This window comes from Symphodus melops (assembly GCF_947650265.1).
Source record: "Symphodus melops genome assembly, chromosome: 15".
NCBI lineage: Eukaryota > Metazoa > Chordata > Actinopteri > Labriformes > Labridae > Symphodus > Symphodus melops.
The window spans coordinates 7,448,057-7,469,158 of record NC_136705.1 but is presented as its reverse complement, the minus strand read 5'-3'; the positions used below and the strand labels follow the sequence as shown (position 1 = coordinate 7,469,158).

Sequence of the window (21,102 nt, the reverse complement as noted above, 5' to 3'; positions counted from 1 at the left end):
TCCCCGTATTCTCTTTGTCCCTTCAGCTTCTTCTTTCTACTAAGGGCAAAGGTTTGAAATTGAGATGCTCAGCTACAAAGGCCAGTGTTACAATTCTGATGTCAAAAGTTTCATATTTAAATGCCACTTTTTACACGACATTGGAACCTCTGCTTAAATTCAGATTTAAAACAAAATGGTCAAATATGAATATTAAATGACTAATGTCAAAATGCTTCCATCAACCCACTTATGATGAAATGCATTTAAAGTGTTTAAATGCTGACATGAAAATTCTTGTAGGGATAGGTTTGTAGACATTTCTAATCACTTCTAGAAATCTCATCAAATTAAATCAAACTCGGGTTAAAAGATTAATGTTGGATGATAACAAACTATAAAAGGACTTTTTTTCTCAGATGCTCTGAGTTTATGTGGAGCTCCTGAATGCATCATCAGAGCTTCAATCAGAGGGCTTTGCTGCAGCTGCTAGCCATCAGTCCATTCAGGCAGGAGGGAGTGAGTCGGGTGCTGCAGGAGAACAGGTAGCTGTTCAGACAGACAGCTAGAGGCCATCATGCACTGCACGTCAGCTCTGATCTCAGGCTGTGGTTTGTTAACATGGGTGAGGGACAGACAAGAGTGTCGCCTACACGAGGACCTCCTGCTACACCCAGGTGGGACATCATATTGGACTCAAACGTTGTGAAATTAACAAAGAAATGTATGAAACTTTCTCATACACTATAATCTGTTAGATGTCGGCAGCCTTAGAGGAAACAGGAGGACATACCTATGAACACTACATCATGAGATCATGAACAACTGTGATTGCCCCAATCGTTCAGTGAGTGGCGCCTGCTTGTTGCGTAGTGTGGTTTAGTCAGAAGCTGGCAGGATAGGCTTAAGTTTACACTAAGCTCTAATCAAATAGTAGAAAGGGAGAGATGTAAAAGAAAGAGGGGGAAAAAAGTCATCAGCAAAGGTCCTGGTTTGGAAACGGGTCTTGTTTTTTTTGCATCAAGGCCTCTGTCTGCTACACGCTCCACTCTCTGAGCTCCCACGGCAACCCCAAAACAGCTTTTCTTATGTATACTTAAAAATAGCTTTGAATAAGATTAGGGAAACAAGACCAATGGGAGGCCCAGACCGAAAACTTGCAGCAGTGCTACATTGGATATTATGCATAAACCAGCTTTTATGCCACTTAGTGCATCATTAAAAAATAGTCTTTGAAATGGTTAGCCAGACTAGAAAACTGAAGTGTCTTACTTTTCTTCATGTTAAGAGTCATTTAAAAGCAGCTTCGTGTTGCTTTCTGTTGTGACATTTAAACGTTTTTTCTTGAATGAGCTCTCCCTGCCCTGGTTGGTGTTTCTGGGACGTTGTTGCTCAGATCTGCATCTAATCCCTTTCATGCTGCAGTTTGACATGTTGACTCTGCTCTCGGCCTAAGCCTGCAGCGTTTGAACGTTCATTAACTCTACTTAGCACAATTTAGAGGCAGACGTACGAGAGTGGTTTTATTTTATTTTAGTTTTTATTTTTACTCTGCAACATCTCCGGGAAAAACATTGTACTCTAAAGTGCACTACATTTTTTGACAGTTGTTTTCATTTATAAATAACTTTTTAGACTCAGACTTATAGACATTATCACAGAATATAAAAAAGGAGCATAGTGAACTGTTAAGGGGACAATTATTCCCTCATGGGAATGTACTACTGTGCAGTGGGAACCTCCACAGTCTACGACTCTTCATGTTCGGGTCGGTGTTTCTGGGATGTTTGTGCTCAGAACTGCATGTCTCAGTGAAAGTAGGCTAATCCAGATTAAATGTTACCACATCACACCCAACAACAGGCGTTTATTAGGACCCTGAGAAATCTGTTCATTACTGCTGTTTTTAAAGCCCCTTTGTCTGTGAAGGCTTCTAATGCTGAACACAACACAACACTGCAACTCTTCAATCCATCTAGTTAAAGACGAGAACATGCTTAAACCTCACAGGGCTGACACGCTCTCGTTTCTTGTCGTCCATGCAGTCTGAAGCTGTCTCAGAGGAGCACTCCGCTCGCTCCACCACTCCATCCCTACTAACGGCCACTGTCGGTCACAGAGTCCTCAGCCGGCTCGATGACGGCTCAGGATGCAGCACCCCCGAGCGGGTCACGGCCCTCTGGACCGAGGAGGGCATCAGGAACAGCTGGGGCATTCTGCAGGTCTGTACGGACAAGGAGGGAGGGATATTAGTACCATGACTGAGAGGTTGGACACAGGGCTGTATTATGGTGATGAGGTTTTAGCTTTTTATATTCATAAAACTGTTTAAAAAATACTTTTTTTGCAGTGGAGCTCTTGAGCTACAGGATACAGGACTAATCTTTGATCAGAACAGGAAGATCAGGGCTCCTGCATGAGACTAAACAGCTCTGGTCAAAGTGAATCCAGAGACTCTTGTGTATAACTTTTCTCCCTTGAAAGAGTAATTACTTAGCGTTTTGCTCTGTTTATGTTGCATAATGTTCTTTTAATTTGGAATTCATCATTTTCTGATTAAATCATTTATGCAGTCTGGGAACAGAGAGCTCATGTTTTATTTGTCCTGTCAGATGGGTTTGGTCCTCTCCTGCTCACACAGATTCCCATCAGTCCTGATTCAGTTCAAGTGAAATACAACGATTCATCTTTAGACTTTCATTTTAAAAATTCTCTCTCTCTCACTCTTTTCTTTTTTTTCTTTCTTTCTTTTTTTTTCTTTTTAAAGAAAAATGACTAAGTTTCCCAAACGAGAACTCAGTTCAGTCTTCCTGATAAACAGAAAATAGAGTCAGTCTATGTGATTCAGTTCCATACTGACCCACTTCTGGAGCATTTCAGAGTTCAGAGATTTTTGTAAAATAAACAAACAAGCTTGGTTAAATCACTCTCACTTCACCCTCCACTCTGCATGTTTCCTTGTCTTTTAAGTTCTCCCTCCTGGGAATTGCCTGATTTACAGTTGAACTGCACTCTGTCTTTTAAGCTTCAGCCAGACTAAGCTCATCGGCCTGTGGTTTTCTGCTGTGAGGTCCAGGGTTTCCCTAAAGTAGAGCAGCTCCACCTCATTCCTTTTTGTTTCTTCTGGAGGCTGAACAGAAGCTCATGTTTCTCTATTTCCTGTTAGAGATTCAACACAACCGCCTAGTTTCAGAACATTCACTCGTCCAGAGCAAGCAGGAGTGTTTTAGTATTTATGAGGAGATTCTGGATCACACAGATGGAGATGAAGTTTACAAAGTTGACATCTTGTGCTTTAGCACATTGCTCAACAATTGTAGTCCACACCTAAACTTGTAAATAAGAATTGATTTGTTTAAACTCTGAAGTAATTATCCTGATCTGTAGAGTTCTACAGAAACAGTTAAATAAAGTCTTATAGTATCACTAGCAGGAACATGAATCTGCAACTTGAACATAGTGTATTAGTCTGTTAACATGTAGCATGGGATTATCAACATGCTAGTATTTAGGGAGGTTCCCTTGTTCTTTTATGTACATGCCACCAACAGACTCTTTCCAATAGGAACAGGCTACATGAGTCAAATTTTTTGATCAGGAACAGCAAAGTTAATAAACACAGGTGAACTAATATCTGCTTCTAAGAATTAAATTATTCATTCATTTTGATATATCTGTTTTTTTGGGAGGGAATTTGTTTTTGCCTTGTTTACCTTGTATTCACCAGTTTGGATTAATTGTAGTTAGATGTCTTTAAATATGTCAGTGGTACCTGAAACCTGCTTCTGCTCCTCATAAATCTGTGTATCAACAAGTCTTAGATAAAAGGTTGAAATTCATTGTTGAATTTAAAGACCAGCAGGTTAAAAACAAAGCCATTAGGAATTATAATTGATCAACACTGGAAAGCTTTTTTATAAATATGATCACTTCTTACCCTTGTTAACAATGAAGTCGTGTCTCCCCCCCTGCAGACTCTAGACTTCCCTCTGGAGGAGCGTCTCAGTCTGGCCGACCTGACTCTGGCTCTGGACAATGAGCTGCTGGTCAGCGGGAACGGCATCCACCAGGCGGCGCTCATCTCCTACAAGAACGAGATCCAACACCTGCAGTAGGTTTTTAGTGAAAACATTTAAACTGAACATCAGGCTGATTTACTTTCCTTGACTATTCCCATTTCCTGTTGTTCCTACTGTTCCTCCACTTCTCCTCAGAGAGTAATATTGCATCAGCAGCATTTACTCTTTTCTGACAGCTTTTATTGCAGATTACAGTTTAGCATCCTCCCTGTGACTATCATGTTTCTCCAGATGTGCTGATGGAGAATGTTTGTGTTCGACTAAGTAATTGACTGTTATGGGGAAATTCTCCACATCTGAATTAAAAACACTTCATTAAGCCCTTAAGGTTAGCAGGAAAATGTATGTTGTAGCACAAACTAAAAGTTACTCACGACTGCTACGAGTTCATTTGAATGCAGTAGTGAGAGTGGTTGAAGCTAAGGGGATAATTAGCTCTGTTTGTGCCCTGCTTTCACTCGTTTGTATCCCCTCAGGCTGCAGCAAACTAACTTTATAAGCACCATGTTATTGACTACAGTATATTGATCACTGCAGTGTGAGTAAACCGAGCTGACTGATGCATTGATAGCTGGCTTGTTAGGTCACAACATACAATATGGAGTCTTAAGTTATATTCTGAATATTTTGATGCAGCTGTTCGAGCAGCTTCTATCTGCTCTGTCTTTATGCTAAGCTAGGCTAAAGATTTAGATGAAACTGTTTTTAAAAAAAAAAATCCTTTCACTCTTATAAAGACATGGGAAAAGGATATTGAATTGAATGTTTGACCTCTGATGAACATTGTCAAAGTCTTTTCCTGTCAGATCCACTGACCATCAACACGAACCAGTCAGACTCTGCTGGGTCAGCTGCAGCTGAGAGGTTAAAGGTTGAGTCCGCAAGTCAAATTAAGCAAATCAATGTTTCTCTGTGCGCTAAAATTACGTTTAAGCAACAATAAAACAACAATTTGTGTTTCTTCACAGCCGAGCTGGTCACCAGTGTCAGTGGTTTCAAGTGTTTCCGTTAATAATAGAGAAGATAATTGAGGACTTATTTAATCAATGTAGAATATATGAAATGTGTTCAACTTGCGTGGACAGAACAAACCTACTGTTTCCAAAACCACAAGCTTCGGCCAGCATTTATGTAGTGTCACGATAATCATGAGAATATCATTTCCAACTTAGAAAAATCACATAAAAGATCCCTTAAAACAGAAGGTTCAGAGAAATGTCAGAAAAACCTTCAAATTATGCAGAAAGGTGTGACAGTGAAGGAAAAACCTTATATAAGATGACCTCGCTGTGACGCAGTCCTCCAAGCGGGCAGCTCGAGTTTGGGTTCAACCTGTGGCTGCTCTCCTGCATGCCATTCTTCTCTCTCTCTAAACATGAATCTTATTTGTTTTAAATTATTAATTTATGTATTGCATAACAGTTTTCAGCACATTTCTATCTGTAATAACGTTTTAGGCTGTAACTGCTGTCCCTGTCAACATGGAGGAGCACATATTAGGTCTAATAATTATAAAACTCATCAACTTTGTCACATCAGTATTTCTTTTTCAAGCTCATGGAAACATCAAAATCAACATATACTGTATATTTTTAGGCTCTGGATTTGGACCCCTCGTAGGAGCACATCAATGCAGATTAATTCTGTGAGAGGAAAAGGTTGTCACTTACTTTCAGCCCGGTCCTGTTTTGTATTCCCTACCAGCAGAGCTCCCCCTGCTGGAGAGGTGTGTACCTGTGTTCAGAGAGTCCAACATGAGAGTTAGTGATTTAAGTATTTTGTCTTCAGAGCAGCCTAACAATTGTAAGCTGATGCTCCAAGACCAAATTTTCAACCAGAAATAGTTTTCCCATCATTAAATAAACTGTGAGACTTGAACTGACAGCCCTGTGCAGAATGTCAATAAAGTATAACGTGTACCACAAAAAAAAGCGTGATTCCAGCTGGTTGCGTCAGAACTCAGAAGTCTCAGCCAACTCTTAAAAGCTCTGAGAAGATTAAATCAAAGTTGTTGTGATTTTAAGTCTATAGCTCAACGCCAGAAAGGAAGGCTTAAGGGATTAATCAATTTGTATTAATTCTGAATTTTCCGCAGCTGCACAGTAAATATAAAACCACTAAGTGATGTTAATTGTTGCATTAACATAAATCTGATGATTGAAGTGTGAAAACTTCTTGATCTCCTCCGCCCATATTTAGGGTTGTTGCCCAACACAGGTTGGGCATAACTATGTGACATAATACTTCAACTACTGTTACAGCACTTTGTAAGGGCTTTTGTCCCACAATGACATTAATAATAATTTAATTATTTCAAAACTGATTTCGAAATGCTGAAGTTGACATCTAGAGTAAGTGACATTAAACATTTTATGTCTCAGGGTATTTAACATGTATTTGGCTGACTGTAACTGTTCTTCCCCAGTGATTGAAGTTCTCTGCCTCCTGCAGTGAAGAGTACACATATGTGTGGATAATAATGATTAAACAGCTCAGGTAGCTGCAGCAACAGGTGTAACATTTAGAGGAAAGCTCAACTTAGCATCTTAGATACTGTTGACCAATGAACGTGTTTTTACTGAGTATCTATATGCTTGTGTGTTCAGGATGGTGGCAGAGCAGGCATGCAAGGAGCGGGACAAAGTGAAGACAGACCTGGAGCAGGCTGATCAGAGGAACCTGCAGCTTGTCAGAGAGGTGGACGACCGACATGCCAGCATGGAGACACTGAACCAAACCAGAATCAGGTCTTACTTAATTCTTCATTTTGAATTGTGAAGCAATATTACTCACTAATTTATCAAAATAAGAAATGACATGATCACCTTTTACACATTTTACTAATGATATCTCGACACTTAAGCTGCCAGAGCTGGACTTCTAACTTCAGATACTTTAAACAAGGTGAAAATGAAATGTTGCTCTTTGATTGGTAGGGACCTGGAGCAGGAGTATCGTGACAGACTTGGGGCTCTTCGCACTCAGTCGGAGCAGGAGAACGAGGCTCTGCTGCAGCAGGTGGAGCGAGAGCGCAGCACGCTGCAGGTTGAGCTACAGCTGCTCAGAGCACAGGAGGCCGAGTTGCAGGAGGAGCTCTGTAGCGCCTCACAGGTGAGTTCATATCACCTGCACTGAAGGGCTTCAATGCTGATTATTGATTGATTCTTAACACGTAATGGCTTCTTAGTGTATGTCTGCAAGTAAGACAAGCCCACTAATGTACTGACCCATATTTTTGTCTGAAAATGCAGCCAATGAATGAGTAAAAAAGACCTCAATGTTACACAACATGAATGTCCTACTGGATTATCTTTGAACAGAATTGAGAAATATTACTCAGTACTGAAATGCCTTTTTGTCTATCCAGGAGAACTGTCGTCTGGAGGAGGAGCTGAGTGCTGTGAAGCTGAAACTGACTGAAGCTGAAAGCTCAGTGAACAGACTGCAGAGAGACTTGGACCAGCTGCTTCATGACAAGGTAACACAACTGAACAGTTGTCAGCTCCAATGACATTTAAAACGGACATAAACACTCCTCATCCTATGCAGACTACCGAAGCTGTGAACTCGGTTACCTACCTCCTTTTTATTTGTTTTCCTTGTTTGCATTATTTGGTCTTAATGCACTACGACTTTATTCTATTTTATATCAGTTTTCATATCTCTAATCTTATCCATCAAATAAATAAAGTTATTGAATTGAATTAACAAAGGTAAAAACACCTACACAATACATAACTACAGATCTACAAACCTGTGTTTGTGTGCTGGTGTTTTGCCATTCAAGAGCCACAAACTCTACAAATTGAAACGCTCAACTTAATTCTGTAATCACTAATTACTCTCTTATTGTAACTCAAAACTGCATTTTCTGACCCAAAAGACAAACAAAGACTAATTTTTAGTGTAACAAAGTGTCAGAGTGTAACATCGTAAACACAGTGTAATTGTTAATAATATAGGTTTCTTCGAGCAAAAAAAAGTGTTGCTTTTCTGGACTGCTCCAATTATAACAGTGAAACACAAGTCCTCACAAAAATGCAAATGAACACACACACACACACACACACACACACACACTCACTGAGTGGTGTAAGGTAACTTGTAGCTGGTGAATAATTGATCAAAGTTTCCTCTGTGACTTCAGTTCTTTCCTCTTCTTCTTTGCTGCTTATAATGAAGCTGACTCCTGATCCATTGATTTGACAGTTGCCATCGTTTGTGTTTTTTTTTGATTGACAGTTTGGCAGCTTGGACCCGTCAGGTGCTGGTCTGAGTCATGAGGAACGATTCTCCGAGATCGTCAAAGAGTACGAGCTGCAGTGCAGGGTGAGAGTCTGTTTGTCTTGAGTATTAGTCATTCATATCACAATAGTTTGATTTACTCATCTGTGTGGAGAGTTCCTCCCCATGTTCATTTCAGACCTAGTCATTGCTTAATTTTAGACAATTGAAAGAAAGACATTTGAAATATTAAATACAAAATAAAGGTTTGTCCAGTAAGTGAAATAATGTCCAGAAAAGGTCGATTAGGGAGTTTTAATGTCTGTTTTTGTCTGTGCACTTGAATGCCTCGTGTTGGTTCAGCAGAAAATCAAGGTGAGAACAGCTGGAAACAAGTATCAGTCTGTTGATACCTGTCACTGTGACTCTGCCGAGTGTGATGTTTGTTCTATTGGAGATTAACTTCAGACAATATTCTTTATGCAACATCAGAAGAAATTCAAGATGTTTACTCTTATGAATGTAATCTATAAATCTTTACCCTGACAACACAGTAATGTTGTTTTTCTTGCAATTAATGAAATTCAAACTGCATGGAAAAAAAACTAGAAGAACATATTCTGAAGAAAAAAAAGTGCATTGAAAGAGTAAATGGTTGAATGCTGTGTTCAGGAGCTGCGGGACAGAAACGATGAGCTGAGCTCAGAGTTGCAGCTGCTGAAGACTCAGAGAGTTAAGAAATCCAGACGATCTGCTGGAGACGACGTCTCTGCTCTGAGCTGGAGCGAACAACACCACACAGACAGTGCTGAATCTGACTCAGGTAACATCCTCTCTCTCTCTCTCTCTCTCACACACACACACACACACACACACACACACACACACACACACACACACACACACACACACACACACACACACATCTGATATCAGTGGTACGTTCAAGGGCTCTCATTTTATTTTGGAAACTCAACATCATGATCATCGTCATTTATTGAAATCTAAAACATGCATGGTTCAAATATTACTCCCACGTGCTTGTGAAGTAACATTGTTCTCACAGAAGGTGGCGCCATTTGATTTTGTTTTGTAGATCAAGGTTTCAAAGATTTGTTCTGAACAGAGAATAGAGATGAGTTGTGACAAACTAAGCTGAGGTTCAAACATCTGTCCAAGGCTTGTCCAAAACCAAAGATATTCAGTTTACTGTGATTTTGAATAAAGAGAAACTTTAAATCTGCAAATTGTAGACCTGCCACTAGGAAATATAAACTTTTTTTTTGAGTGTGTAAAATGACACTGAATTACTAATTAAAGTTATGCACCAGTAATTAAATAAAGGATGAAGTTGCTTGTGTTTCAGATCTTATAAGTTAACTCGTAAAATAACAAACGTCAGAGCAAAGTAGAAGAGATGAACTGGATGTGTTCTCAGGAATTTAGCTGAGCAGGTTTGATCTGTTCAGGTGGACACTCCCTCTCTCTCACACACACACACACTCACACACACACACACACACACACACACACACTCTTCAGGAGACGGCTCAGTCTGCAGGTTTCTTCTGTATATTTTTAAGTTTCATCATGTCTCACAGTAAGTTTGTTTTTAGTTTTCTATCTGAACATGTCATGTTCTCAGTTTCCTGACCAAAGTTCCTCTCTGTTGTTACTCAGCATGTGTGTTAATTTTTTTTCCTGATGTGTATTACAGTGTTCAGTACTTTTTTTTTTTTTTTTTATTTATTTGCATTTTATATATTTATTTTTAGATGAGTCTGATATGAAGCGCAGTTCTTCTCCTCTGGTCAGGAAGAAACTGCAGCCAGCAGATAAAACAGGTGAGGATCACAACCTGCACAAACATGTTTGTTCACACTGACTATAGTTAATCACCTGCCTGTGTGGGACGTGGCAGCATGGCAGATTATCACAAGCTGAGACGCCGGTCTCTCAGTGCTATTTTATTAAAACCAAAATATAAAAAAAGATTGTTTCGTTTGTTGTTTTTTTTTTTGTTTTTTTTTTAAATTTCTGATAATATAGATTTTATGTTTTTACATAAAGTAAAGTATTTGGAGATGTTTCAGCCAGTACTCAAGTCAAGTTATAGGAGTTGGCTTCTGAAAGAAAAAATGGTAATCAGAACATCTCGAGTTAAAACAAAGTGAAGAGTAAGCAAGAAGGAATTTGGATGACACAGAGACAGGCTTGGGTTCTCAGTTAAATTATTTTTTAAAGACAAAGAAAAATGTATTTTGTTCGAATGTTCACTTTCTTTTTCTCTTAATTTTTTGTTTTGTTTATTATTTTTGTGTAACTTTTATAAAACGTTGAAATAAACTATTTATCCTGCCAAAAAAACCCCCCACCATGTCATGGTATCCCGTCACTTTGGTCATCCAGCTCTCTCTCTCTCTCTCTATCAGCTCTGGGCTCTCTGGACAACGTCTCTGGGCCTGCTGTCAGCATCCAGACTGAACTGGCTTTGGAGCAGCTGAAGGAAAAACACAACCAGGAGCAACAGCAGCTCCACATCAAGCTGGAGACTCAGGTAACACACATCACACAGGTTTAAGGTTTTATGAAGAGATTTGACATGAAGGACAATGAAAACCTTCCTCCCCTTCATCCAGACAAACTACTACGAGCGCAGCCTGGAGGTGATGAGACAGAGCATGGAGGTCGAACGTAAAGACATCTCTCAGGCCTTCAAGGTTTCATTTCTCGTTCCTATTTTGATTAATCTGAAATAATTGATAGGTGCATTAATACACTTCTAAACTATTATTGTCTCTGTTCTCTTCTTTCTTTTAATACATTTGTAACAAGTTGTTTTGTGTTCTTCCTGAGCTGATTTAGTCAGTGTTCAGATGGTACTTTAAACGTAATCTTCTGCCACTTAAAGATGTAAACTGAAAACAATCAGATAACATTGGCTGTGAACAGCAACTGATAAATGTGTTGTGTCATCATGAGTTTATTTGAACGTGTCTGTTAGATGGAGATCAGTGAACTGGAGGAGCAGAAAGCTCAGGCGGAGCTGCAGGTGAAGCAGCTGAAGGAGGCTCTGGACAAACTGCAGACTCAGATTCAACACGGAGGAGGGTTGAGCCACGAGCAGGAGCGCAGGTAAATGAGAGTCATCAGCTTTCTGTAGACATTCTGTAGACTACACATTTGTAACTTTTGTTATTTAGTTTGAAAAAATAATCAAATATATCTTACTTATCTCTTATTTTGACCCTCTCACTTTTGTCTAGGTTTTTTTTTCTTTTTTCCTTTCGCTAAGACTTGATAGACTGTCCTGTTCTTTGTGTTCTGGAACTTGTTGGAAGCACTTCATAATAAACACTTCATAACTCTCTTGGATACTTGGATACAATGTCACCTGGTCTATCAACAAAGTTTGTTCTTTATTTGACTGTTTCATGCAGTCTTAGACGAGGTTCTGTAAAAGCTGCCGTACGGTAATGGCTTTTTCAAGTCCATTCTTCTGAGTAAGCTTCTTATCTGCTTTTTGACCATGTTCATGCCTTCTTATTTTCCCAGAATGCATCGGGAGCGCGCTGAGCTGGAGCAGAACTTTGCACGAGAGATTGGTAACCTTGTTCAGAGACTGAGTGCGGAAAAGGACCAGCTGGAGGCGGAGCTGAAGCTGAAGATGGACCAGGAAGTGATGCTGGTCAGGTGGGTGGTGACCTCACAGTCCGCTCTGAGAGATTGTGCCTTAAATCGGCAGTATCACAGCCACGGTGTTTCTCGCTGCCTTAAATAGACATTTATTTAAGGCTGAGGCGTTGCGGCTCTGTTGGTATCTCTGAGCAAACGAAGAATCTTTTTATAGAGGTCAGAAGTCAAAGTTAACCGGAAACAGACCGAAGAGAGCTACGTTTATAAAATGATTTGTCTCAACCTTTCTGGTATTTAAAATAAGAATACATTACATACAAAGATTTAGATTAATGCTGTTACTTTTTGAGGAACATAAACGGGTGAATAGTTCTGGATACTTCCTTCATCTATTCACTGTGTAACACGCTCCATCTGTCGTGTATAATGACCTCTGTAAGCAGGGAGGAAGCAGAGCAGCAGCTTTCTCAGATGAAGCTGCAGCACACAGAGAGTCAACGCTGCCTCATTCACCAGCTCCACCAGGAGCGCCGGCAGCTGCAGGAGCAGAAAGAATTCTGGGAAAAAAGACTTGCAGAATCCGAGCAGGAGAGGCAGCGGTGTCGAGCTAGAGCAGAGGAAGAGCAGGCCAGGATCTACAGTCAGTGTTTCTCTGAAAAGAAAAGGATGGAAGAACAGCATGAGGAGAAGGTCCTTAAGATCCAGAGCTCCTGTCTGCAGAGGAGCCAATTGGAGGCCAGTTTAGAGGAGTTTAGAGAGCGCTGTGGTCAGCTGGAGGAGGATCTTGCAGCTTCTTGTGGCCGTTGCGCTGAGCTGGAAGCCAGACTGGAGGAGGCCTGTACTCAGCTGGCGGAGAGCATCACCTATCTAGAGTCCAATGAGGTTGTAAACAAACGGCTCGCCTCAGATAAGAGCTTTCTGGAAGAGGAACTGCAGCTGGTGAAGAGCAGGGAGGAGCAGCTTTCACTTCAGGTGACCCAGCAAAAAGAGGAACTAGGAAACCTGAGGGCTGCGTCTCACAGCATCCAGCAGGATCGAGAGCTGGTGGCTGATAATTGCAGCCGCCTCTCCAACGCTTTCAACCAACAGCAGGCGCAGCTCAGAGCCAAAGAGCAGACTGTTCATGCCCTGAGGTTAGAGCTTGAGAATCTACAGGAGGCCATGAGGAACAAAAATGAGTGTCTCTTAAGACTGACTGCTGAGCTGGACTCGCTGAAGACTGACAGGGCCAGGCTGATCCAAGACTTGAAGGAGCAGGCCATGGCTGTGGACAACCTGCAGCTGGAGCTGGATGGCGTCTCTGAGGAGCTGGAGAGGAAGAAGAGTACGGAGGAGGCCCTGCAGGAGGCTCTGAAGCTGGAGCAGACCCGGACCTTGCAGATTCGGTCCAGTCTAGATGAGGAGAGGGAAGAAGTCTGTCGTCTGAGCCAGGAGAATGTAGGCTACACCCGGCTTGCAGACCAACTCTCCACACAGATTGTAGAGATGGAGGAGGAGATCTCCATGCTCCGAGACCATCTCAGAGAGCTCAGCTTCCAGCTCAACGAGACCGCAGATCTGGTTCTGGACCTCAAGAGGCAACTCAACTCCAAAACCAGAGTGATGAATCAGCTCCAGGCTGAGGTAGCGAATGGTACTGAACTCTTACAGATGGCCAAAGCCTCCTCTGAGAAGGATCACAACAACATACAGCGGCTAACCAATCAGCTGGAAGTGAAGGATGAAGAGCTGAACCAGGTCAGACAACAAGTTCTCCAGCTGCAACAGATCCTTCAGGACTTCCAGAAGCAGCTGAGGGAGGCGGAGGAGGACTTTGAACAGGAGAAGAGTAGGCTAAAACAGCAGCTGATGGAGCTGGAAGGACTGGTCCTGGCCCTTGAGGAAGTGATGGACCCAGCGAGTCCACACAGGTTTGTGGCGCATGAGACAGACTTCAGAGATCCAGATCCTGATCGAAATGATGACTAACCTCCATCTGCCGCCGTGCTTTAAGCTCTCGATAGCTGAATGACTAATTGACATTTTCAACAGGTAGAAACTCTTCCAGAGCGAATGGCTGCTCAGTCTCTATTCCACTGTGCACTGCAGCCAGCGCCCTGTTTGCAACGCTTTAACACTTCACCTCATCGCTAACCGAATGATAAATGCATGACGGACTGTTCATCAATAACACTGTTTCTATGTCATCCCGTCTGTCCTTTTTGTTTTCTTTTTAAACTCAATGTTTTTCTTGTGGTACAAATAATACATTGACAAGATGAAGATTAATTTTAATTAAAAAAAAAGAAATCCAAACTGAAGGCATGAAATGTGCTGCCCAAAATGTGCAGTTATTATAAGATCCTTTATAATACTGTTAAAATGACATGCAAGTGTCAGTTCATGTTATAAAAAAAGATATATATATATACAGAAATATTTTTCATTTCTGTTGTATATTTGTTCAGATGGAGAATAGAGTTGAGTAACAGAAATGATTCAACTGCTGATTTATTAAGAAAAGACAAAAATCAACGGCGAGGAGATGATCAGGGTCTCTTAGTTGGAGGGAAATAAATCTGCTTGTGATCAGCATCAAAAATAACCTCAGACTATTAGATAGCTTAATAAAACACTTTATGAATCAAGGTTTTAAAAACAGATCCAAATTAAAATTCAAATAATTCTGATTAATTTCAGCCACAAATGAATGAGTTCAAGGTCCAAACATGCGGACTTAATTATTTTGCAGACAAGTATTTATTCGAGAGCATCAGTCATCTGATGAAGAATTTGTTTGAGATGAAGTTTGTTTCTAAGATGTGTGTGTCCCACGCCTGCAGGGCTCAGCTGGAGGAGGTACGATCAGAGAACGGAGCTCTTCAGGAGCGACTGAGCGTCCTGCAGCAGGAAGTTCAGAACATCGAGGACGATGTGGCCAAGAAGAGGTGAGAAAGCACTCATGATGAGCAACTGTTTTTAATCAGTCGGCCCGTGAGCTTGTAGGCTTTTCTTTAGGTGGAAGTGAAACTAAGATTAAGCACCTTTTACTACAACATGCAATGACTCATGATCATCATCTCTAAAGACACAAAATACAACTGGTGATAAACTGTTGAGAACTGGATCATGAAAAGGTTGGTTCCTCTGAATAGCACTGTTGCAGAATTGAACAAGCTCCTGGCGTGGGGGGATTTAAAAACTTAAAGACAAAAACTGCAAGCTGTAAACTGTAAACTTGTGTCAATGAGGCCAAAAGACCAGCATGAATGAAAGAAAAGAAGCCGCAAGACTGTCAGTCAGTGTTTCTCCTTCACTGTCAGACAGTGTTTCTATGAACTGAACCTTCTGCTGTAGGTTTCTTGAAAAAAGTAATGCAGCCTGCAACACCGCACTAAACCAAACCTAAGATTAGATAAACTACAGTATTACTTCATTGATCCCCAATGGGGAGATTCAGGATGCAGCAGCAGCAATACAGAAATTTAAAAAAGTCAAAAACCCAATGAGATAGTAACATAAATACAATTTGAAAAATAGTAGAAGAGGATATATACAGAAGACTATACATCATGGGGTGAACTCAACAGGACAATGAAGACATGATGTGCAGTGAATGGCAGGTTACGTGTGCTCAGAGGCTGCGACAGGCAGATTGACGGTTATAAAGTATAATATAGATAAAATATCCAGTTATATATGTCCGTGCATTGTATAGAACTGCTCCTCATCTTTATGTATTTTAATGAATAGATTCATACAGCCTAGTGATGGTAAGTGTCTCATTAGTAACGTCCTTAAACCATCTTCATAAACAATTTTCTGTATATCGATGACGGAGAAAATAACAAATCTAAGCTAAAAGAGAAAGTGGATTCTGATACTTGTTTTATTTGCAGGGGAGCAAACTAAGATCTAAAAGCAAAAGGACAACCTGATGCGTTTTTATTGGATGTCCCTTCATACTTCTGTCGATTGTTGATCTGTAAATTTAAACTACTTTTTGTACAATTCTTTTTTTACCATTATAAATATTTAAATTCTTAAGGCTCTGATTCATGTTTTCTAAAGTAAGACCCTATCTTTTTCTATAACAATATTTTATTTAATTATACAATATTTCTACAATTATAAATTAACGTTCATGTAGCACTAGGAAAATATTACAATGTATTTTTTTTCTGTCGTGTAAATGTAAATGTCATGAATATATATCCACTATTGATAATGAAATACACAAACCTTCTCCTTTTGTCAGAGGGAAACTGGAGGAGATGGAGAGAGAACATGAGAGGAGCAGACAAGAAGAGGAAAAGCTGCACAAAGAGGTAAGAATAGATAGATTAGGCGTTACAGCAGCAGGACATCAAACACACAAAACAATATCATATGGAATACAAAGCAGAAAAGATCTAAAAATGTACAAAGTATAACGGCTAAGAATAACAACACAAGTAATATTTACACCAGGATTTCACTTATACGTTCCAATTAGTCAAAAATGTGAGAAATTAACTACGTTTGTAAGTCATGTTTAACTGAATGTAAACATACTTTGCCGGAGTAGATAAACATGCAAAAAAGCAGTATTGATTAGAGAAAAAACAATGATACATCTTTTAAAGTACATTAGTGAGAGTAGACAAGTTAGCAGCTGAAACTATTGACTATAATGAGTAAAATAAAGTGAAGAAATGAAGTCTTGCTGAACTGTTCTAACTTTGGTTTCTGACGGAATGACTACAACAATCTTGTCCTCTGTTCGTCTGCAGAACTCGAGGTACCGTGAGGAGGTTCTGGATCTGAGCAGCAGAAACCTGCAGCTCAGCAACGACAACGCTGAGCTGAGTGCCCGTCTCCGTGGAGACCAGGAGTCAGTTCGGATGTTGCAGGAGCGTTTAGTAATTGTCTCCAAGGAGCAGGAGGAGGAAGGAGCATCGGTGAGCAAACTGAAAGTAGATCTAACGACTGATTTGCTTCTTTAATTCTGTACAGCTGTATGCCAGAAGATTCACGCTTACACCATTCCTTATGATTTCAGGTGCGGCGGTTGCAGGATGCTGCTGTGCAGCAGGAGAGAGAAAAGCTGCAGCAGCAGACCTCTTGGATGCAGGAGAGACAGCTGCTGGAGAGAGAGCTCCACTCTTGCAAGGAGAAGGTGCTTAACACCTTCCTCTTTTCTTTAATCTGTCATTTGAGAAACTAATGAGACCAGCACATAAGCAAGGCTGTGCGACAGGGACGTTAAGTTCCTGGATGTGTTTTGCTGAGAAGAAACTTACGTATGTGTACATGAATAATCCCAACATCAGGTCAACGAACTAGATAGATCAGTGTTTTCAGCTGAAAGTTCTGAGCAATGAAGCCACAGCGGGAGTGAGGGGGAAAAAAAGTAGTTCCTCAGCTGGCTGCAGGAATAAAAGGACTAGCAGTACTCATTAGACACTTTACTTTGATGCCCAAATAAAAAAACAAAATAAAAAAACAATTCAAATTCTACCACAAAAGGTTTTGGTCTATCCACCCCGTGTCTGTTTATTCATGATAACTCTCAAGTTTACATTTAGCTAAGGTTGAAATGAATATTGTGCTTAATAGGAGGCAGGGTCACTGTAACAATTGATCGCTGATAGCTATTTGCGAGACAATAACGAGCAAATTCAGTCACTGAACTTGACAGTTGTGAGTTTGTTGTTCAGGTTTTGTGTGTGATGAATTAAAATTACTGTATTCATGTTAGCTCAAAAGCTGGTTTCACCAAGTGTCAGACTGTGTGTTAAGATGTTCTTCAAAACTCTTTAGCTGGGTCGTCTGTCGGAGCTGGAGGCGGAGCTCAGCACTGCAACATTGAAGCTGCAATGGCTGGAGGAGGAAAAAGCCAAGCTGCTGAGAGAAGCAGACGACCGGAACGACAAGGTCAAAACAGAAACGACAAAAAGCCACCGTATGAAAATAAAAGTTATGATTAGAAGAGCCCCACTGTGTCAGTTTTAACGATGACGTTTGTCTCCGGCAGGTGGAGAAACTGCAGAAGTCGTTGCTTTCTGTGGAGGCGGAGGTTGAGCTTCTACGCGCTCAGCTCCACACGGCGAATCAGGTGAACCTCGGCCATGCACAGGAAGTGACTGAGCTGCAGAGGAAGCTGCAAGACGGTCAGAGCAAGGTCAGTGCCAAGAAAATGTTGCACCTAACCAGAAGGTCTGGAAGACTACAGAATATGCATTTGAAGTTTTCTTAAAATATATTAGTTTTCTTAGTGCTGTAATTACAATGTGCTCTTAATCTGAAATCTGACATCACGCAGGTCGGGTTCTTGTCTCCTACAGCCTTTTGGTTACGAGTTTTGTTTAGACTGAGGAAAGTAAACCTCTGTATACCGTCAGAAGTAAGTTCACAGATTCTGTTATTTCAACTTTAGATTGGGGAGTTGGAGAGCAGCGTCAAGAAGCTCCTGAGGGAGAAAGAAGAGCTGAGACGAGCTCTAGAGGAGCAGGATGAGCAGACCTCCATCAGTTTCCAGGAGGAGACCCACAAACTGAGAGTCCAGAACCAGGAGCTCCAGCTCAAGGTACCAGACTGTTTAACTGTCTAAATATAATCCGAGATCACTAGAGTTCACGAAAGCTCACTGCTTGATGTTTCTCAGCTGTCTGAACTACAGGTTCAGGGTCTGGAGGTCCACAAACTAACCCTGGAGCAGCAGAACCTGAAGACCAAACTGAAGGAGCTGGAGACGGCACAGACGCAGGCTGAAGATCAGGTCAGGAGCACGCCTGACAGAATCACACTGACACTGATGTGAAATCAAGAGTGTTGTGTTTTAAGAACGTGTCCTGTGTGTGCAGGCTTTGCAGGCTGACACTGCGCTCGGTCTGGTACAGGCACAGCACCTGCGGCAGCTGCAAGAGCTGCAGGAGCGAGCAGGAGAAGGGAGCAGAGAGCAGGTGGAGCTGCTGCAAGCTCGACTGGTGGAGGAGCAGATGAGGAGTCAGCAGCTGGAGGACACACTGAGGCTTCAGGCCCAGCAGAGCAGCACTCAGCTCAGCATGAAGCAGGTAGACACACAAAGGTCAAAGGGGTTTGGCTCAGTGAGCTGGGAGAAGAGGGTGTCCACACAGAGTAATTATATTTCTCTTATTGAAAGCAAAGGCAAAACTTCCTAATAAAAGAACATGCAGTCTGTGAATCAGAGGTGATTGTAATGGTGAATGTTTTGTCACCTCAACACCACATACACAAAGACAACTAAGCAAATTTGGTGAGAGAGAGAAACTGTGAAGCAAGCTTGCATAAACTAGACCCAGCCTGCGTAGGTGCATGAAATCAAATGAACTGGCTCCGCCCCTTTCTTCCTGAAGGTAACATGAGTGTTGTTGAGAGAGACGAGGCAGCCGGAGGACAGTCAGTGTGAACACTTTGATGGTGGCTCGCACACGTCTAACTGTTTTCGTGTCTGATGCGTTCAGGATCAGTATGAGAAGGCGATGTCGGCCCTGCAGCAGAGGATGGAGGAGCTGGAGACTAAACTGAAGGGGGTGAGGCTGGTTCTGCAGGAGAAAGTGCAGCAGCTCAAAGAACAGGTCAGTCCAGTAAAACCACAACAGTCCAGATACAGCGAGGTCACCCTTCCGACTCTATGGTAAAATGTTGACCTCTCTTCTGCAGATGGCAAAGAACACAAAGTCGAGCGTGCTGCTGAAGGATCTGTACGTGGAGAACTCTCAGCTGATGAAAGCTCTGCAGGTCACAGAGCAGCGACAGAAAAGTGCAGAGAAAAAGAACTTCTCATTGGAGGAGAAAGTCCACGCTCTGAACAAACTTCTGAGAGAGATCGTCCCTGCGTCACTGGCCACGTAGCCGCGTAGCTGCTCAATGAAACACCAAACACCTCAGTCAGTTTCACTAAAGCAGCTTCAGCTTGGAGGGACAGAAACCGGATTTGTTTCACCCAGTTTGGCACAAAGACTTGAAGCAGGGCAACAAACGTCTACCCAGCTTAATCAAAATGCTGGATTTAAAGAAACGCAAATACTAGAGCAGGATGTCCTGAGATATCTTGCATGTTCTGTCGGTTGAGAATGGTGCGACATGTTCGACCATGTTTTCAAAGTGGGACCTGAATGTCTGAAGCTTTGTTTGTGGTACTTTAGATGTATTTATGAATGAACACAACTGAGCATCGCTGTTTGAAGGTGAATCAAATATTGAACATATAATTGGACAAAATGATGACAAAGGGACATTAAAGAGAGCCTAATACAGCAACAGAAAACAAGTTAAGCTTCCAAGACTTTTTTATAAAGATTAAGGAAAACATTTTGCAGATGTTCAAAGGTTTTATCCTTCACACGTGCTCACACCCAATCATGTTAGAGCATTCTTTTGTTGAATGCTGGAAATGTCTGTATGGAGAGCAAGAGGTGTAACTTGTTGGTTTTTCAAGTCTTCATTGGGTGTGTCGGTGAAAAACAAAACGAGGACGCACAAACAGTGGAGAGATGTTGATTTGTAGCGTCACGGCCAACTACACGCCGTCACCAGCTTTTCTTGTACCATCTATTCAGTAGGTGACTGTTTCTGTTTGTTCTACCTGAAGCTGCTTCACAGAAACTGAACTTTTGCTTCTTTAACATGACCAACCAGTCCGACCAGGCACAGTGAGCTCTGTGTGTTCAGCACTACTCTGAAGTATTTCAACCATGAGGGTATTATGTTCTTTTTATATATTTGTATTGTTGTTTTGATGTCAAAGTGAGACTTATTTTTTTGCTCGTGGATTTTAAGTGTCTGCAGGTGACTACACTGTAGTGTTTCCCTCAGAGTGAGACCTCTTCCTCTGAGGAGTTTTCCTGTTCAGGTACAACCAACCAAATCGCACACCTGTAAGTGGGACAGAGTGACCGATGACCGTGTATGATACCACATTAAATTATGTTTTATCAAGCTGTGCTGTCTTGTGAAGTGTATATGGATATACTATTATTTGAGGAACGCAGAGATAATGAGACAGAGCTAATAAACTTAGCTTATTCCTTACAACAGGAGAATATTTGACACTTTCATAGAAACCTTCAAAACGCTTCTGACTTACAATTTAAACAAAAATAGAATACAGAACTATGCTGATTATTTTTGTCAGGACGCATAAAGAGGACATGTATTAAGGGCTGCACGTTGGTTTTCTGGATCAATTCATGCTTTGCCT

The 21,102-nt window shown here is 41.3% G+C and overlaps 1 protein-coding gene across 1 annotated transcript in view; it reads left to right on the top strand.

The window, feature by feature from the left end:
* The window catches only part of ninl (ninein-like), a 31,077-nt gene extending 10,237 nt beyond the window's left edge, over positions 1-20,840 (top strand). Inside the window, exons 6-29 of the mRNA XM_079362323.1 lie at positions 2,025-2,201; positions 3,954-4,090; positions 6,665-6,805; positions 6,995-7,169; positions 7,426-7,536; positions 8,301-8,387; positions 8,955-9,105; positions 10,058-10,126; positions 10,715-10,839; positions 10,922-11,002; positions 11,287-11,417; positions 11,838-11,975; positions 12,362-13,828; positions 14,741-14,845; positions 16,156-16,225; positions 16,670-16,837; positions 16,939-17,055; positions 17,700-17,813; positions 17,914-18,060; positions 18,316-18,465; positions 18,544-18,657; positions 18,743-18,952; positions 19,364-19,477; positions 19,563-20,840. Of these exons, the coding sequence (XP_079218449.1) occupies positions 2,025-2,201; positions 3,954-4,090; positions 6,665-6,805; positions 6,995-7,169; positions 7,426-7,536; positions 8,301-8,387; positions 8,955-9,105; positions 10,058-10,126; positions 10,715-10,839; positions 10,922-11,002; positions 11,287-11,417; positions 11,838-11,975; positions 12,362-13,828; positions 14,741-14,845; positions 16,156-16,225; positions 16,670-16,837; positions 16,939-17,055; positions 17,700-17,813; positions 17,914-18,060; positions 18,316-18,465; positions 18,544-18,657; positions 18,743-18,952; positions 19,364-19,477; positions 19,563-19,754 (4,491 nt within the window). The 3' untranslated portion in view covers positions 19,755-20,840. The remainder of the gene's footprint in view (positions 1-2,024; positions 2,202-3,953; positions 4,091-6,664; positions 6,806-6,994; positions 7,170-7,425; positions 7,537-8,300; positions 8,388-8,954; positions 9,106-10,057; positions 10,127-10,714; positions 10,840-10,921; positions 11,003-11,286; positions 11,418-11,837; positions 11,976-12,361; positions 13,829-14,740; positions 14,846-16,155; positions 16,226-16,669; positions 16,838-16,938; positions 17,056-17,699; positions 17,814-17,913; positions 18,061-18,315; positions 18,466-18,543; positions 18,658-18,742; positions 18,953-19,363; positions 19,478-19,562) is intronic.
* Positions 20,841-21,102: the final 262 nt, after the last annotated feature.